Source organism: Montipora capricornis, chromosome 11 (assembly GCF_036669925.1).
Source record: "Montipora capricornis isolate CH-2021 chromosome 11, ASM3666992v2, whole genome shotgun sequence".
NCBI lineage: Eukaryota > Metazoa > Cnidaria > Anthozoa > Scleractinia > Acroporidae > Montipora > Montipora capricornis.
The window spans coordinates 36302813-36317812 of record NC_090893.1 but is presented as its reverse complement, the minus strand read 5'-3'; the positions used below and the strand labels follow the sequence as shown (position 1 = coordinate 36317812).

Sequence of the window (15000 nt, the reverse complement as noted above, 5' to 3'; positions counted from 1 at the left end):
AGCCCTTTTCACGCTTGGTGAACATCTTGCACAACAGTCTAAACAGCAATCTCATTACAATGCAAAATGCAAAAAGTGCAGATAAGAGGAATGTAACTACATCCAGAAGATAATATTGGTACCAGTAGAGATTGTACACTTCCGGTCTGAGGTGCTTAGCTCCTTTGTGTCTGTGGACATATTCAATCCAGTCAGCGGCTTGCTGTAGGGACGTTCGTGGACTGTCACGCAACAATCGAGAGATGCGTGTAGCATTACCCTTGAAGCTTGAAAAGAAATTAAGGTTGCAGAAATATTATAGGGGAAGGATTTCTTTGAATTTACAATAACGGTGTGCTTAAAAACTAGAATGGTTCAGGTAGTTTGATATGGAGGCGCAGAGGGGTGAATGATCTCACAACTTCACGACATCCTCGACTCCGAAAACAAGAAGATGGAAGATCATTTCCTACTACTGGGGGTTTCAAACCTAAAGGTGTGGTTAATAAAACTGGAAAATCTTCCCTGGTCTCAATAAGATCTCTAGAGGTTATGAAATGAAATGTAAGGAATGAAATTACCTTGGTTCCTCGAGAATTCGCCTTATTGAATGGTATACTTCATCACCAGTCACAGTTTTTATATCAATACCAATTGCTATGCCGACCGATTGGGCTTGGACGCAGTTACTAAGCTGGTCAGCAAAAATCGGTACACAAACCAGTGGAACACCATAGAAAGCTGCTTCGTATAAACTGTTGTGGCCTGTGTGGGAGATGAAGGCTTTGGTGCCGTTATGGGCCAATAAATCATTCTGTGGAATCCATGAAAGAACTTTGATGTTCGAGGAAAGATCGTCTGGGATATATCCTTTAGAAACGAGAATATTTTAGAGTAAAATGAAAACGTAAAAAGCGGACAGAGATAATCTCCATAAGAAGCGAGTTATCCCATCCCCAACCCACTCGACCTTAAAGAGGGGTGAATGGGGATAAATTTCAATGGTCAGATTATCACCCATCAAAGTTTAAAATCTCGTGAAATCTCCAATGACTAGAACCTTGGGTACTCTTTCAATTCAAATACAAGAAACAGAAGACCTTCGCTGCAAAATCCTGGACCAAACAATTGTTGAACATTATAGTAACGTACTAATACTGGCGGCCAGGGTGAGGTGGAGTGATGTAAAATTCTAGACTCCTAGTAATTCGTAAACGGTCGTTGCCATTTCTCAGAACGGTCGTTGCCATTTGAAACGGTCGATGGCAATTATAACGGTCGACTACCCACTTCACTTCAAAGAAAATTAAAAGAAACAAACTAAGAAAAACTATTAACAAAAATTAAACATTTATAAAAGAAAAACTTGAGGAAAAAAAGAGTCCGACAATTTCAAGACTCGAACTCGGGTTCTTAGCCCTCACCATAAACAGAACTCTATCCCGAACCCTAACTCATATGACCAACGAGACACAACTCCCAGTAACCGCAACCTTTTGAGTTCTTAGACCTAATGAGTGTAATTCAGAGCTAAAAAATGGCATCGACCGTTTCAAATGGCAACGACCGTTCTGAGAAATGGCAACTACCGTTTACAAAAGGGAAATAGGCTTCGGTGACATGTAAATGCAAAAATGCTTAGTTTATAGTGGAAGTGCACTTAGCTATCAAGCTAGTTGACAGGCACCCCACTTTTAACAATGTGAAAGAAACAATTCAAAGTTAACAGAAACGTTATTAAGAACCCCAACTGGCAGGAGGCAACCAGTTGGCTATTTACAAAGCGTGGTAGAGTTGAATCCGGGACAACCGGAAACAAATCCTAAACCCGGAGCAGCCGCATGCAAACCCAACGTTCTAACCACTCGACCACGCTGCCTCCTCTGCAAATCAGCAAATGACGTCTTATGTAGTACAACATGGTTGCCTAGTTTAACAGTACCTTTGCCGGGTCACTGGAGGGCAGCGTTATCACATTGATGTATACAAATATACAAAGTCAGAACGTAGAATCTCAAGCAACCTTTGTGGTTCTAAAGGTGTTATGTAACGGAATCCTCAAATTAATGGGTTCCCAAGTCACCACTGAAATCAGTGGGTATGAGGCGATTGAATTGTGTACGGTAGAGGGTGTTGTAATTTCACAAAAAGAGTGAATATAGGGAGTAAGGATAGCTGTAATGCAGTGATCACATTTATAAACTTACCCTTCAATCTCCATATGATTCTCTGCTCCAGTCTCCCAAAGGCTTCGGCCAACATGTCTACCTGTTGTTTGGTTAATACTACGTCCCCGAGTGTTCCTAATGCAAACAGGATTATCCCTTTGTCTCCTGCTCCGTTGATAAACTGCTCCAGGTCTTCAGGAAGTGGATTTGTGGGCTTGATTGTCAATGGTCCGACTAATTTTGTGGCTGTGGTTTAAAACGGAAACGTTGTGGTGTGAATGCGACTGCAATGTTCAATCAATACTTTTGCGCGGCTTGTTAGGTCTCTGGGTTTCTGAAATACATTGTACAACAGGTCAGCACCGAAAAGATCAGGGGGAAATTTCCTTTAAATGACTTTGTTCATCTAGCTTTAATGATCTCAAACGCAAATAGTAAGAGAACAGATTTCTCACATGAATTCTTCTCCAACGGATTGACACTGAGTAGACTGTGAGACATTACCCGTCCAGAAAAAGGAAAGTGATTGCTTACGGCCGTTTTAGACGAAGAAGAAGAAGAAGAAGAAACTGATATTTAGCTGGGGTAATTCTTACAGTTACGACAGGTGTCGAAGCCTTCATCACGGAAGACTCCGCCCTGTTTGTGACGGTTTTGTTATGCGGTCAGCTATTTACTGGCTCTTACCTGGCAAAATTGGCTGAGAATACTCCAGAGCAAAGTGACCCATGATGATAGTCATCTCCACCGTATTAATTGCTTCCTGGAAGGATCTCTCGCCCCCTTCGCCGAATTCTACCGTGAGTCCTTCGTAGCGCGCGTAATAGCTCCAAGATGAAGTTGAGATTAGAGTGTGATAAAACAAGTTTTCAACCCTTTCGAAAAAGCTCATTTGATTACTGTTCGATGAAAATATCCACGGGATATAGGAAACCACACTTAGAGCTGGGTAAAATCGCATCCCAAACCCCGCCGGTTTGATGTCAATCCTCGGCAGTCGAAGTATCTCAGAGATGATAGCGCCGCATTCTGGAGGTGAATCACAAAACATCAAGTCAAACGTCTTTAGTTCATCTTTGTGTTGTTGAACGTGACTCAGCAGTGCTCTACATGAAATGAAAAAGTAGTCCATCCACCTCTGATTGTCTTCTGCACCCTCGAAAAAAGATAGATTATGCGATTTTGGAACGAAAACGTTTACCAAGTGATCCTTGCCGAAAGGGAATTTATAAGTAGAATGCTTAAACGAGGGTGATGGAGTAAACGGCAGGACGGACGGAACAACTAAAGAGACCTGACAATAGAAAACAAAAAAAAGGGTAAACGTTAAGGCGAAAAAAACAAGAACAATAATAATAATAATAATAAGGTTTTTTTAATGAAAAACATCAGGCAAGTTTACGATCAAATCCTGAATGAAAGCTAGATAAATATTATTGATAATCTACAATCTTATGTATAAGGATAACATGACAACATTTTAATATCACGCAAGTTGAAAAAGTTATCTGTTCATAAAAGAGCTTTTACATCTCTCAGTTCTTGTCTGGGGGAGTTTAGTGGAATTCATGAACCCTTTTCTTGGTATTCTTAATCGTTTTGGCAGCAACAAATTTCGAATTGAGTGGTCTTTAGTGGTGGTGATCTTGTGAAAGAAAGTTGATATTTCTTTTCAACTAAGGTCGCTATTTTGAAGTCAGCCTTGGTTGAATATCCATATCGGTAGGCTTGTGGAGAGAATAAGCTATTAATTCGATTTAAAATCCTCTGACAAGCGAGTCGGCCATACGCGAATAAGAATAACATGAGGCAACCACACATCTTGTTGAGGCTAGAGTAGCCATCCAAGGATCGCTTCACGCGTCACAACATATGTAACCTTACTTAGGCCTCTTCTACTCCATTGTTTCTGACATAATCGAATGTGGGTTGAGGAGTGTTGCAGGCAAATTAAGTGCCTGAAAATCTGTTGATAGGTTACGGAAACGGGCGGATATCGGGTGTATTCCTCGCGAGAATATCGATAACATGCATATCTTCCGATTCTCGCGATCCTTCCAAGTAGTGTAAAATCGAAAGGTAATTGTGTTACCCGATTCAACATTATTCACGCGTGACTGACTTTACTGGATGCCAGTCATCTATTTCTCTCTGGAGCTGCATGCTTATAGCACTTGGTTATATCCGCGGCAAGGAGATTCTCTAGACTTACTTCATCACGAAACAATTTTATTAAGCGACCTGTAGCGCGCAAATCTATCAAATGCTTGGCTATCAAAATTATTGCGTGCAAAATTAGTTTTTTAGTATTCTTGCATACAAAGTAACGTAAGAGACTGTTACGTAATAATTTACTACATGTGTCTTACAAGATTAAATATGTCTGAAGTTCTGTACATATCTCAAGCCTACCAATTCAAATCTTCAGTATTACAGGCACATAAACTGTGTATTACAAACCTCGTGACCCCGCGATGCCAGTTCATCGGCCACATTCCTAATGTTTAAGTAGTGACTCTTGAATTCTGATACCAGCACACCGAGTATTTTCGCTCCATTGGACGGATAACAAGAAGTAAAGAGCAAGATAACAACGAACAACATGATAGATAATCGTAATCTCGTACAGAACTAGTTTTGTTTTAAGTGACCTTTGATAGTTTGTTGAAATAAAATTGTCGCCAGTGAGTCAGTTACAGAGCGCGGCATGTATATGCCTTGGTTGTGATGTTGAGGTCACGCAACGACTCTGCTATTGCATCACGGTTACTTTGAATTGGCGTGCATTCATTGGGGAAAAGAGCTATATATCTCTAGAGTGCAATCATTTTGTGGGTTATTGTCTCAGTCGTTGCGTGCTCTTACTTCCATTTTGGATTTTCAAATCTCCTTGTATGAGGCGAGATAAAAGCACATCTATTTATGTACACCTCTGTCCAGCGAAACTCAAGTAATCAATGGAAACAAAGACGTTGTTTCACTGAACAGTCAGCCTATCTTAATTGTCAAGTTTGATACGCGCTGTTTACGTTCAAAGTTGCGCAAGCGCTGCATTTGAATTTATAGATCGCAATGGTGCTTATTGCGTAACGCGTTTAACTTATAGTTGCGTAATCCCTAGAAGTTGCCAGTTTTTCGGAAACAACCAAGCTAACCAGTTTTCAGTTATGTTTGCTAACCAGTTATTTACTAAGGTTTTTTACCCCAACGTCTGCCAATCACGCCCAAATAGCCCAAATAAGGGAGCACCCCCTTATTTGGGCTATATAGGTACCTGTAGCCCCGAAGAGAGGGTGTCGACTTTGGTCATTTTGGTCATCAATTGCGTACTGATAATGTTTCTAGAGGAAGCTTCTTTTCATCATCATCTATAAATTATGTTTAGGACAACTGTGCCAGCCGCAACGGTCACTGATTCTGTATCGAATTTTTGGCAAGGTCCTTAGAAGTAGGGTAGGGAAAATCGCAGATTCTAGTCATAAATAGGGTAAGGGTTTTGGGAAGTGGACCGCACACTCCACTCAATTTGAGAGCACCCGCCTCCCCTCCTCCCGGGGAAATTACGGAGGCAGTCAAAAAGTAAGTAATTCAGTTGGTTTGCAAATTTTGTTTACGTTAAGTTACGTTACGTTACGTTAATTTTGTTAATTGAATTTTCGCTTTAGGGCTCCATTTAAACTAGCTCTGCTAAATTGGATGCCTCTGGATAAATATTGAATTAAATAAAAAATAAAAATAAATTAGGTTTACTGTTTGCTTTGAACACTTGTAAACTTTTTTTTTTTTGCAATTCAGATCGAATTGAAGGGTTAATTAATTTAAATACGGTTCTTCCTCTGTTCTGGTATCTTGTTCGACGGAACATGATTGGCACTAAGATTCCTTAAGACTTAAGGCTTCAGACGATTTCTTAAGACAATCTCTTAAACAAAAATTACGATTCTGAGCTGTGTAAATGCTTGAAAACATGCATGAGCGTTTCTGTCCTGACGATATGTGCTAGTGGGCGCGCTTAAAGAACTGAATTTTCGCTTGTCTCATTGATGTAACTAGCCATTACAACTTGCACAGGAACATTTATAGCATCACGCGGTACGGAGCCTATCAGTGAAAAGATGCAATGAGACGCCAGGTCAAGACATCCATCTAAAGGAATGTTGGGAAACAGACTGTCTACATCAAATGAGGGCATAAAATTCCCCGCCATATGCGTTAGCCCTTCGTCAGAGGGAATCCAACATTCGCTCTGACGAAGGGCTAACGCTCGAAACGTCAGTTTTTCGAATCTCTGTACGGGGGTCAATGTACATTATCAACTCAGTTGATTAAACCAAATTTTTGTATACTTAAAAATTTGGTTGTTCCTTTGGTAGAAACAATAGGGCGAAAATGAGGCTTATGTAGAATTTGGCGCCAGAGGTTTGTGCATCTTTTGTAGGCCGTCGGTTGAGACCCACTGGGATGAATGCTGTTAAAGCAACTTCTTTTAACCATTGATCCTGATATGTCTAGAGATTTACAGCGTCACGGGATCATAAGGGTTTAAAATGATACCTTTATTCAAACAACATATCATCATTCTAGAGTTATAACTTTTTTTTTTGCTATGAACATTGTATCTTTGGTATTGCAGTCTGGTTATTTTCCTAACCAACTAACTGCGAATGAAACTTCGCTTAAAAAGAACCTGCTTTTAGAGATTTTGTTTTTTTTCAAAACCATGGAGTTATATAGAGTTAGGTAAGCTTGATACGCTTGTATGCGTATTGCATTGCCATAGTTGTACAGTCGGGAAACGTTACGACCTAAAGGCTTTTGTTGGAAGCCCATTCTCGGTTGGAACTGTGACCAGCCTTTACTTGCTTGGCAAAAATCTTACATAACAGTCTAAACAGCATTCGCGTTGCAAGGAAAATTGCAAAGACTGAAGTTAAAAGAAACACAAGAACATCCAATAGATACTGTTGGTACCAGTAGAGATTATACACTTCCGGTCTGAGGTGCTTGGCTCCTTTGTGCCTGTGGACATATTCAATCCAGTCAGCGGCTTGCTGAACGAACGTTCGCGGATTGTCACGCAACAATCGAGAGATGCGAGAAGCGTTACTTTTGAAGCTATAAAGAAGAAATAAAAACAGATAAAAAACTACATGTAAGGTCCGTAAGATCAACTGTCCATGTCATATGAAGTAGTTATTTACTGGCGAATTCTACAATTAACAGAAATTACCTTGGTTGTTCGAGTATTCGCCCTATCGCAAGGAATAGTTCATCACTAGTCGCTTTCTTGATATCAATACCAATTGCCATGCCAACCGATTGAGCCTGCGCGCAGTCACTGAATTGATCAAAGAATATCGGTAAGCAGACCAGTGGCACACCGTAGAAAGCTGCTTCATATAAGCTGTTGTGACCTGTGTGTGATATAAAGGCTTTGGTGCTGTTATGGGCCAATAAGTCATTTTGCGGAATCCATGGGAGAACTTTCACGTTTGAGGAAAGATCCTTCGGTATATATCCTTTGGGAAGAGGACATTTTAAGGACACAATTAAGTTTAAGATAGATATTTAGAGATATACTTAAGGAATGAATTCAGAAGTGCACTGAGTGCTACACTTGGTAAAGGCAAAGTGTGCAGAATTCGAGCCAAGTTGTCCATCAGGCCGGAGCTTATCCCCGTTTCTGTATTATGAAGCAAGTAGGAGTATTTCTACTCCCCTGGAAGGGATGCTAGTTCATCGCAGGTTTACATCTAGCATTAAGTTCGTCGGTACCCATTTAAACACCTGGGTGGAGAGAGGCACTGTGAGGGTAGTGTTTGCCGAAGAACTTAGCGCAATGTCCCCGGCCAGGGCTCCAGCCCGGATCGCTCGATCCGGAGACGAGCACATTAACCATGAGGCCAACGCCCCTCCCAAATTGAGCGTTACGTGTACATAACCTGTTACTTTTCTTGCTTGGTGAACTTTACTGGCTTGAAAGCTAAATACTTCAAGCTGGCATCGAACATGAAATAAGGAAGTTTGCCTCAACAACCGGCGATGTATGCCTCACTCTACTTATTGCACCTCCCCCCCCCCCCCCCCCCACACACACCCCCTCCCCCACGAAGAATACACTGATTTTGAAATAGTTGCATGCTGGTGCAGCTGTTTCGACAAACGTTTTCCCACATTGTCAAGCATAAAAGGGTCCGCGACAATGTCGATTGGTATTATGAGTACTAAACGTTTGGCGCTCCTTGAAGGAGGATAACAGTGTTTCAGAGGGGAGACAGCATGAATACAAATGTTTGAGCTGTGTTTTTTTTCCCGTCACGCTGAAACACCTTGAGCATCGGTCAATCAACCCTAAACCACTGCCCATACTACCTTTCGACATTGTCTCGTATGCTTTTACGCCTTTTTAAGACAACAATTCTCAAAACAGCTGTATATATATGTACTTGTGCAATCAGTGCCATTTCGGTAAAAGCGCAGGCCAAGTTGAACATACGTTTGCGCTATGATACTGCGCACTAACCAATTATAATACTCCTTATTTCTCTCCCTAGATATGTCAGTAACACCTTATTAATTTGCTCACCGTTTAATCTCCAAATTATTCTCTGTTCCAGTCTACCGAATATTTCGGCCAACATGTCCACCTGGTGTACCTGCAACACTGCATCCCCGAGTGTTCCTAACGAAAACAGGATAATCCCTTTTTCCCCTGCTTCACTTATAAACTGTTCCAGATCTCTTGGTAGTGGACTTGGCGGTTTCACTGTCAACGGTCCCACTAGTTTGGTGGCTGTGCTTAAAGCGGGAGGTAAATTTAAACTGTAGTTTAAATGTAATGATTGCGTAAAACAAGGAAAGAATTAATGGGCAGCCATTCACGGAGCTGATGTACTTGAGAAAAAGTTAGGTACTTCCTTGTCTTAACATAAAAGCTGCTTGAAATGAGCCAGGCAGCTGGCAATTTGATTTACATAAAATGTCAAGTCAAATCACTCATGAAATGGTATTTGGTAACACAAGCATTACACGCGACACCTACTTTGATCAATTTTATGTCTGAGGCTCTCTTAAGTTCACAGTAGTTTTCGTTAATTGTTTTCACTTTTTACGTCATTTTTTGTCAAATGAGGACCCTTTGGTAAAACGCTTTGTGGTGTAGACTTTCTCTGTGCATAAAGGAAATTATCATGGTCATTAATCTTTGAGACGACTGGAGGCCTTCTACGAAACACCCTGCTCTCAAACGGCAAATGCTAAAATTACAGTTATGTATGTTTTAGGCCATGTTATGTTGTGATCAACCGTTTGTGTTTATTCTTGTTTTGTGAAACACCGCTTTGAGGAACCAGTGTTGGCTTCATATCGCCTCCAATATTATCTCTTACCTGGTAAAATTGGTTGAGGATATTCCAAAGCAAAGTGACCCATGATTAAAACCATCTCCACCTTGTTAATAGAGTCCCGGAAAGATCTCTCCTCTTGTACATCAAATTCTCTCCGTAGTGCGTCACAGAGAGCATAATTGTACATTATTGTAGCAGACATTAGCACGTGATACAACAAGTTTGCAACCCGCTCTACAAAGGTCATTTTATCAGTGTTCCACGACAGAATATCAGGAATGTATGAAACCACGCTTACATCTTTGAAAAATCTCATCGCGCCTGCCAATTTTAAATCGATCCTTGGGAGTTCCAGTATCTCGGAGATAATAGCTCCACATTCTGGAGGGGAATCACAAAACATTAAATCGAAATTTCTCAGTTCTTTCCTGTGCAGCTTAGCGTGAATTATCAGTGCCCTACATGGCATGATAAAGTTATCTATCCACATTTTATTATCCTGAACAATTTGCCAAAGAGATCGATTGTGAGATTTTGGTACTATAGTTTTTTCCAGATGATCCTCTTCAAAAGGGTAGGTGTAAACAGAATGCCTCACTGTGTGCGACGCTGAAAATGGTAGGATAGATGGAACAACTAAAGTGATCTGATGGTAAAGAAAAAAGACAACACTTATTGATTAAAAGTTTAATCTAGATTTTTAGTTGAAGATTACCTGATGCCATGCCATATACTATGACTTGTCACAGTACGTACAGCACGGCGAGGCAAAGAAGACTATAAAGACGCCTATAAATACATACTCAAATAAAAATGGTATCATTTAAGGTGTTATCTTATCATTCTATACGTGACATTACCGCGTAACTAAGTTTTGTAGCCCTTTGCTAAAGTAGTCTCATGCAATCAAGAGAAAATGCGCAGATGAAAGACAGCCCAATTTCACGCTCTGCAAAGGAATCACACAATATTAGGCAGAGTACGATTTGTTGTTCTGCGTATAAAGAGCAGTCTGTCCATTTGCTTGTCATGCTTTGGTTGAAATTGTCCGCGATGTATAAAACGGTGAGTTTTGTGTATTCCAAAGAGGGAAACGGAACGGACTTTACTTACCGAACTCCACAATTTTCTTTCGTTCTTCTTTCAGTCGCTTCTTTAAATCACCTATTTAAATTGTTTTTTGCTCTTAAGATTGACGTTCGCGCAACCTTCTCTTACATTTCGTGTTTGAGTATGGATTATGATCAAGATGGCTGATGTTGGCCAAAAGCTCTTTTATGTTTATGAACCGTGACGCAGTGGAGGTCCAGAAACGCGCAAGAAAGAAAGAAGGCAATATCTATCCTTCTTCAACGAGTAGACTTAGTCGATAAACTGTCATTGCATAAAGCTAATAACACATTTTCTCGCGGGACACCGCGTGGAGAAGCCCTTATGGTCCACGCGTGTACCCAATCACAGCGCAGGACTTAGTTTATTGTCAGCTAGCGGAGTCAGCCACAGCTTGTGATGTTAAGTGCAGAGCAGACTAGAGCAACATTGAGCCAAGACTTTAAAAGCATCACTATTTCAATCAGCCAAGAACCATACTCAAGGACTTCTTAGAAAAACATCCTGATCGTCACAAATATCTATTAATTGATAGATATTTAAGAAAGCTACTTAATAGTTAGATGATTTTCTACAAAATTATGCGAAAAATTGCCAAGTGCTTAAAAATAACCTTGCATACAAACAACTTACTGAACTGTTACCAAATATTTTCTAAATCTAGTTGTGACAACAAAACAACAAAACGTAATATTCAATTATACATCTTGTACAAGTGCTATACTGTACATCATTCAGATCATCTATACTTTATACACAATGTCAGTAATTAAGTTTACAAACCTCATGTCCTCGTGATGCTAATTCATCTGCCACATTTCGGAGGTTTGAGTAGCGACTCTTCGACTCTGTCATCATCACGCCGAGTATTTTGGCTCCATTTGAGGGATAAGACGTAGTACAAAGCAGGATAACACTGATCCATATCCACATGATCGATAATTGTCCGACTCCTTCACAGAACTGTTTAGTTGGGCATGTAAATGGCATGCTGCCCTTGAGAGTAGGCACGGAATATTACATCAACTTTACCACGTGTATGGCTACGTCGGGGTCTTATGTAAATAAGAACTGTTAAGTGCGCCGGAAGCCAAGCGACTATACCACTACACAAACAGTTGCACATGATCACCCCGTCACAGCTTAACTCAAAGGGGAAAAGGTGCGTTTCTTTAGGATCACCCCCACGAGGACATAGTGCATTAAACAAATTGATTAATCCATCTTCAGAGTGGATTCATCGGTTCCTTTGATGCACCATGACCCGATTGGATTGGATGACTGGGGTAAGGGACAAAATTTATCGGATGGTAAGCGATTGTTTTGTTTATTGCGTGACACTTGCTTGACGTAAAAACCAAAAATAAATACGTTTCTGAGGAAACGAAACAAAAAATAATTAGTGTTTCGTTTCCGGACTGAGCACCTCTGAGGATAATAAGGAATATGCCCCATTCGAGCTTGATCCCCTATCAATCATTATAAAAGGGCAAACTATTCTCATCACTTTCAGCTTACAGGAAAGGGAACCAAAACTGATTGCTATCATAGGCCAACATATCCAGGGAAATCAAAGGCCTTCAAACCGGACATCAGTTTTTGGTACATACGTACAAAATAATACCAGTGTTTTATTGCACTCAACTGCTGTGTTTGCGTGGCTTTCATATATATCATGCTACCTTAACCTAGGTCATGGATGACATACAAAACTAACTACAGTAAAAAGTCATTCTTCAAAATCATTTTCTTCATAAAAACTACCAGTAGTAGTATAAATACATTTGGCATTCCCATACCCGTAGTAAAACACCTTTAATATAATGTCATATAATAATTATAATATAATAAAATAAGTGAAATTATGTTTACCTTTCTAGCTCCGTCCTCTAAGGCTAAAGGCCAGTACCTTCGTGTTGCCCTATCCATCAACTGATGTTCCTGTCTGATCCACCGCCGGAAGAAACTACCAATGAACATCCCAGAGGGAGCTATCAAGGCTGCCGTTAACTTTTTTTAAGTTTGCAATTTCCACGCTGCATTGATTTCTGGAAGGGAAGTCACCAATGGCAAGATTGCAAATAGCACAACAACAGGTGTTCCACCCTTAATGCAACCCCAAAACGACAATGAGAGACTTCAACAATTTGTGCTGATGCATCCTGGACCAATCAAATGCTCCATCCACATCACCAATCTAAGAAAGTTCAGAAATGGTGGAGGGAGTGAACAAGAGTGCCGCTGGCATTTATTGTCTAAGTGTTGAAGAATGATAATTCATGAAACCGCAAAGAAAAATCATCTTCATTGCAAACGTCAATGTAGCAAATTATAACCCTCCGTACATGTAGTTGTTCATTCTTTTTGGAATTCTTGCAAATTGGATGAATATTGGCCATTTCATACTAATTTTAGGCAACATTTGAACAAGGAATACGTAATTATAAGGGAAATATTAAACATATATTTTCTGGCAACGTTTTCTTCTTTGACTACACCTTTCACCTCACCTAGGGACTACTTATACCACTGTCCATGGCCATTGCTTGAACCTCTTCCAATTCCTATTCTCGTGTATGCTCCGACCTCCAAACCCTTCCCCTATGCAGCCCTTACAAATTCAAATATTGATTCTCTTTCCCGTTCCATATCTCATTATTCCTATATATTTAAAATCATTGCCACGGTCAAATCCAATACCAAATGAAAGACATGCATATCATTCGCGATTTCTAACACATTTTGAACCAAGACCCATTATTGAAAAGCAATTTACAACATCTTCTAGTCGTTTCACTGCAGTATGTAATTGGCATGTTATAGGACACAGGTCTCAGCCTTTCAGACTAACCATTTCTGGAAGTTTAGTTGTATTTAATAATCAACTCTCCACGTGCTCCAACCAAGACGTCAAGAAACTTCATCAAACAGTAAGTGAACCGGCCTCTGAGAGCTGCTTAATGATAATATAATTGAGGTGACCTTCCGGTATACATAAGTTTTTGATACTGTCTTGTTGTAAAAGTGTCAAACAAAACACAACGATACCGCTGAATAGCCCTTCTTCACCACCAAGACTGCCAAAGTAATATTTTGTTATTAATATTTTTGTTATTGGCAATTCGTTTGACAAGTTGTTCAACTATTAAATTTCCTACTCAAAAAAATCATTCAGAGGTGCAGAGTACATAACTTAACAATTCACTCCGAGAAATGCGTGATACCATGATCAGAACAAGAAAACTTCAAGTCGTCGTCTTGGTTGTCTTCAGCAATGTTGAGCTTCATTTCAATGATGTGGCCAAATCACTAATTGTATTAATTGTCAATAAACTTCCGCGGTACAGCCTCATTGATGAGCTTTTAAATTTTTTTTTTTTTCTGCCCAACTTATATTTATATTTATGACAACTTTATTTGCATATATATACAGCTGGAAGAATATAAGTAAATGCAAATAGGGTGGCAACAGGGAAGAAGTTAATCTTCATATATAAATCTGGGGACCCCCCCCCCCACCCAAAAAAAGAAAAAATATATATATATATATATATATGGATTTGTATATATATATATATATATATGGAATATATATATATATATACATGTTTGTAAGTATATTTAAATATGTACAAATATATATACTATGACACAGATAAATCTACAGCAATCTGAAATATATATACAGTACTTTAGATTCCAATATTAGCCCTCAGAGAGTGCTCGACAACAAAGGAGTTGGAGCTGGTGTATATATATTTGCTTAGTTCAATTTGTTTACTGTATTTTTCTGTCCTAAAGGATTGCTTATGGTTGGCGAACCTCGCCTTAAAGTCCGTGTCCGTATGCCCTACATAGTGCTCAGTCCCTTCGCTAGATGTGACAGAAAAATACAGTAATCAAACTGAACTAAGTAAATACGTATTGTAATACTACAAAAATATGTAACTTATGCACACTTGAGAAATATTACATAATTTGCCACCCGGGGCACGTCAAATTTGATCAAAAGTTCGCCGCCTTTAAGCGAGATCTCGAGGACAAAGAAGCTGCCACACAATCGCAGCTTAACAAGCTGAAAACCAAATCGAAAGCTTCAAATTCCTTTACTTTCAAGGGAAACAAAGTACAGTACGAACTTAACATCTCTTTGCACGACTTAGTGGACGGTGCCATTAACCTTTCAGCAGCGATTTCCGAACTTGAATCGGTGAAGACACTTATCACAAAAAGAAACAAGCTTATTCGCTTCGCCGATAAGAGTCCCTCCGTCTGGACAGCCGTTGAAGAGTACGAATCGGATGAGTTAGCGGAGGATTCTGAAGATGAAAAGAGGCTCCGTTCAGCAGAAAGACGGGCATTGGCCAAGATCCGCGAGAAGAAGCGTAGGACATCGT

General features: G+C 39.9%; 1 protein-coding gene across 1 annotated transcript in view; it reads right to left on the bottom strand.

The window, feature by feature from the left end:
- The window catches only part of LOC138023436 (uncharacterized), an 11705-nt gene extending 72 nt beyond the window's left edge, over window positions 1-11633 (bottom strand). Inside the window, exons 1-11 of the mRNA XM_068870438.1 lie at window positions 11387-11633; window positions 9536-10139; window positions 8734-8940; window positions 7378-7666; window positions 6961-7262; window positions 6208-6293; window positions 4608-4778; window positions 2835-3441; window positions 2187-2393; window positions 561-849; window positions 1-266 (exon numbers count right to left, since the gene is read on the bottom strand). The exon at window positions 1-266 is cut by the window's left edge and continues 72 nt beyond it. Of these exons, the coding sequence (XP_068726539.1) occupies window positions 1-266; window positions 561-849; window positions 2187-2393; window positions 2835-3441; window positions 4608-4778; window positions 6208-6293; window positions 6961-7262; window positions 7378-7666; window positions 8734-8940; window positions 9536-10139; window positions 11387-11593 (3235 nt within the window). The 5' untranslated portion in view covers window positions 11594-11633. The remainder of the gene's footprint in view (window positions 267-560; window positions 850-2186; window positions 2394-2834; window positions 3442-4607; window positions 4779-6207; window positions 6294-6960; window positions 7263-7377; window positions 7667-8733; window positions 8941-9535; window positions 10140-11386) is intronic.
- Window positions 11634-15000: the final 3367 nt, after the last annotated feature.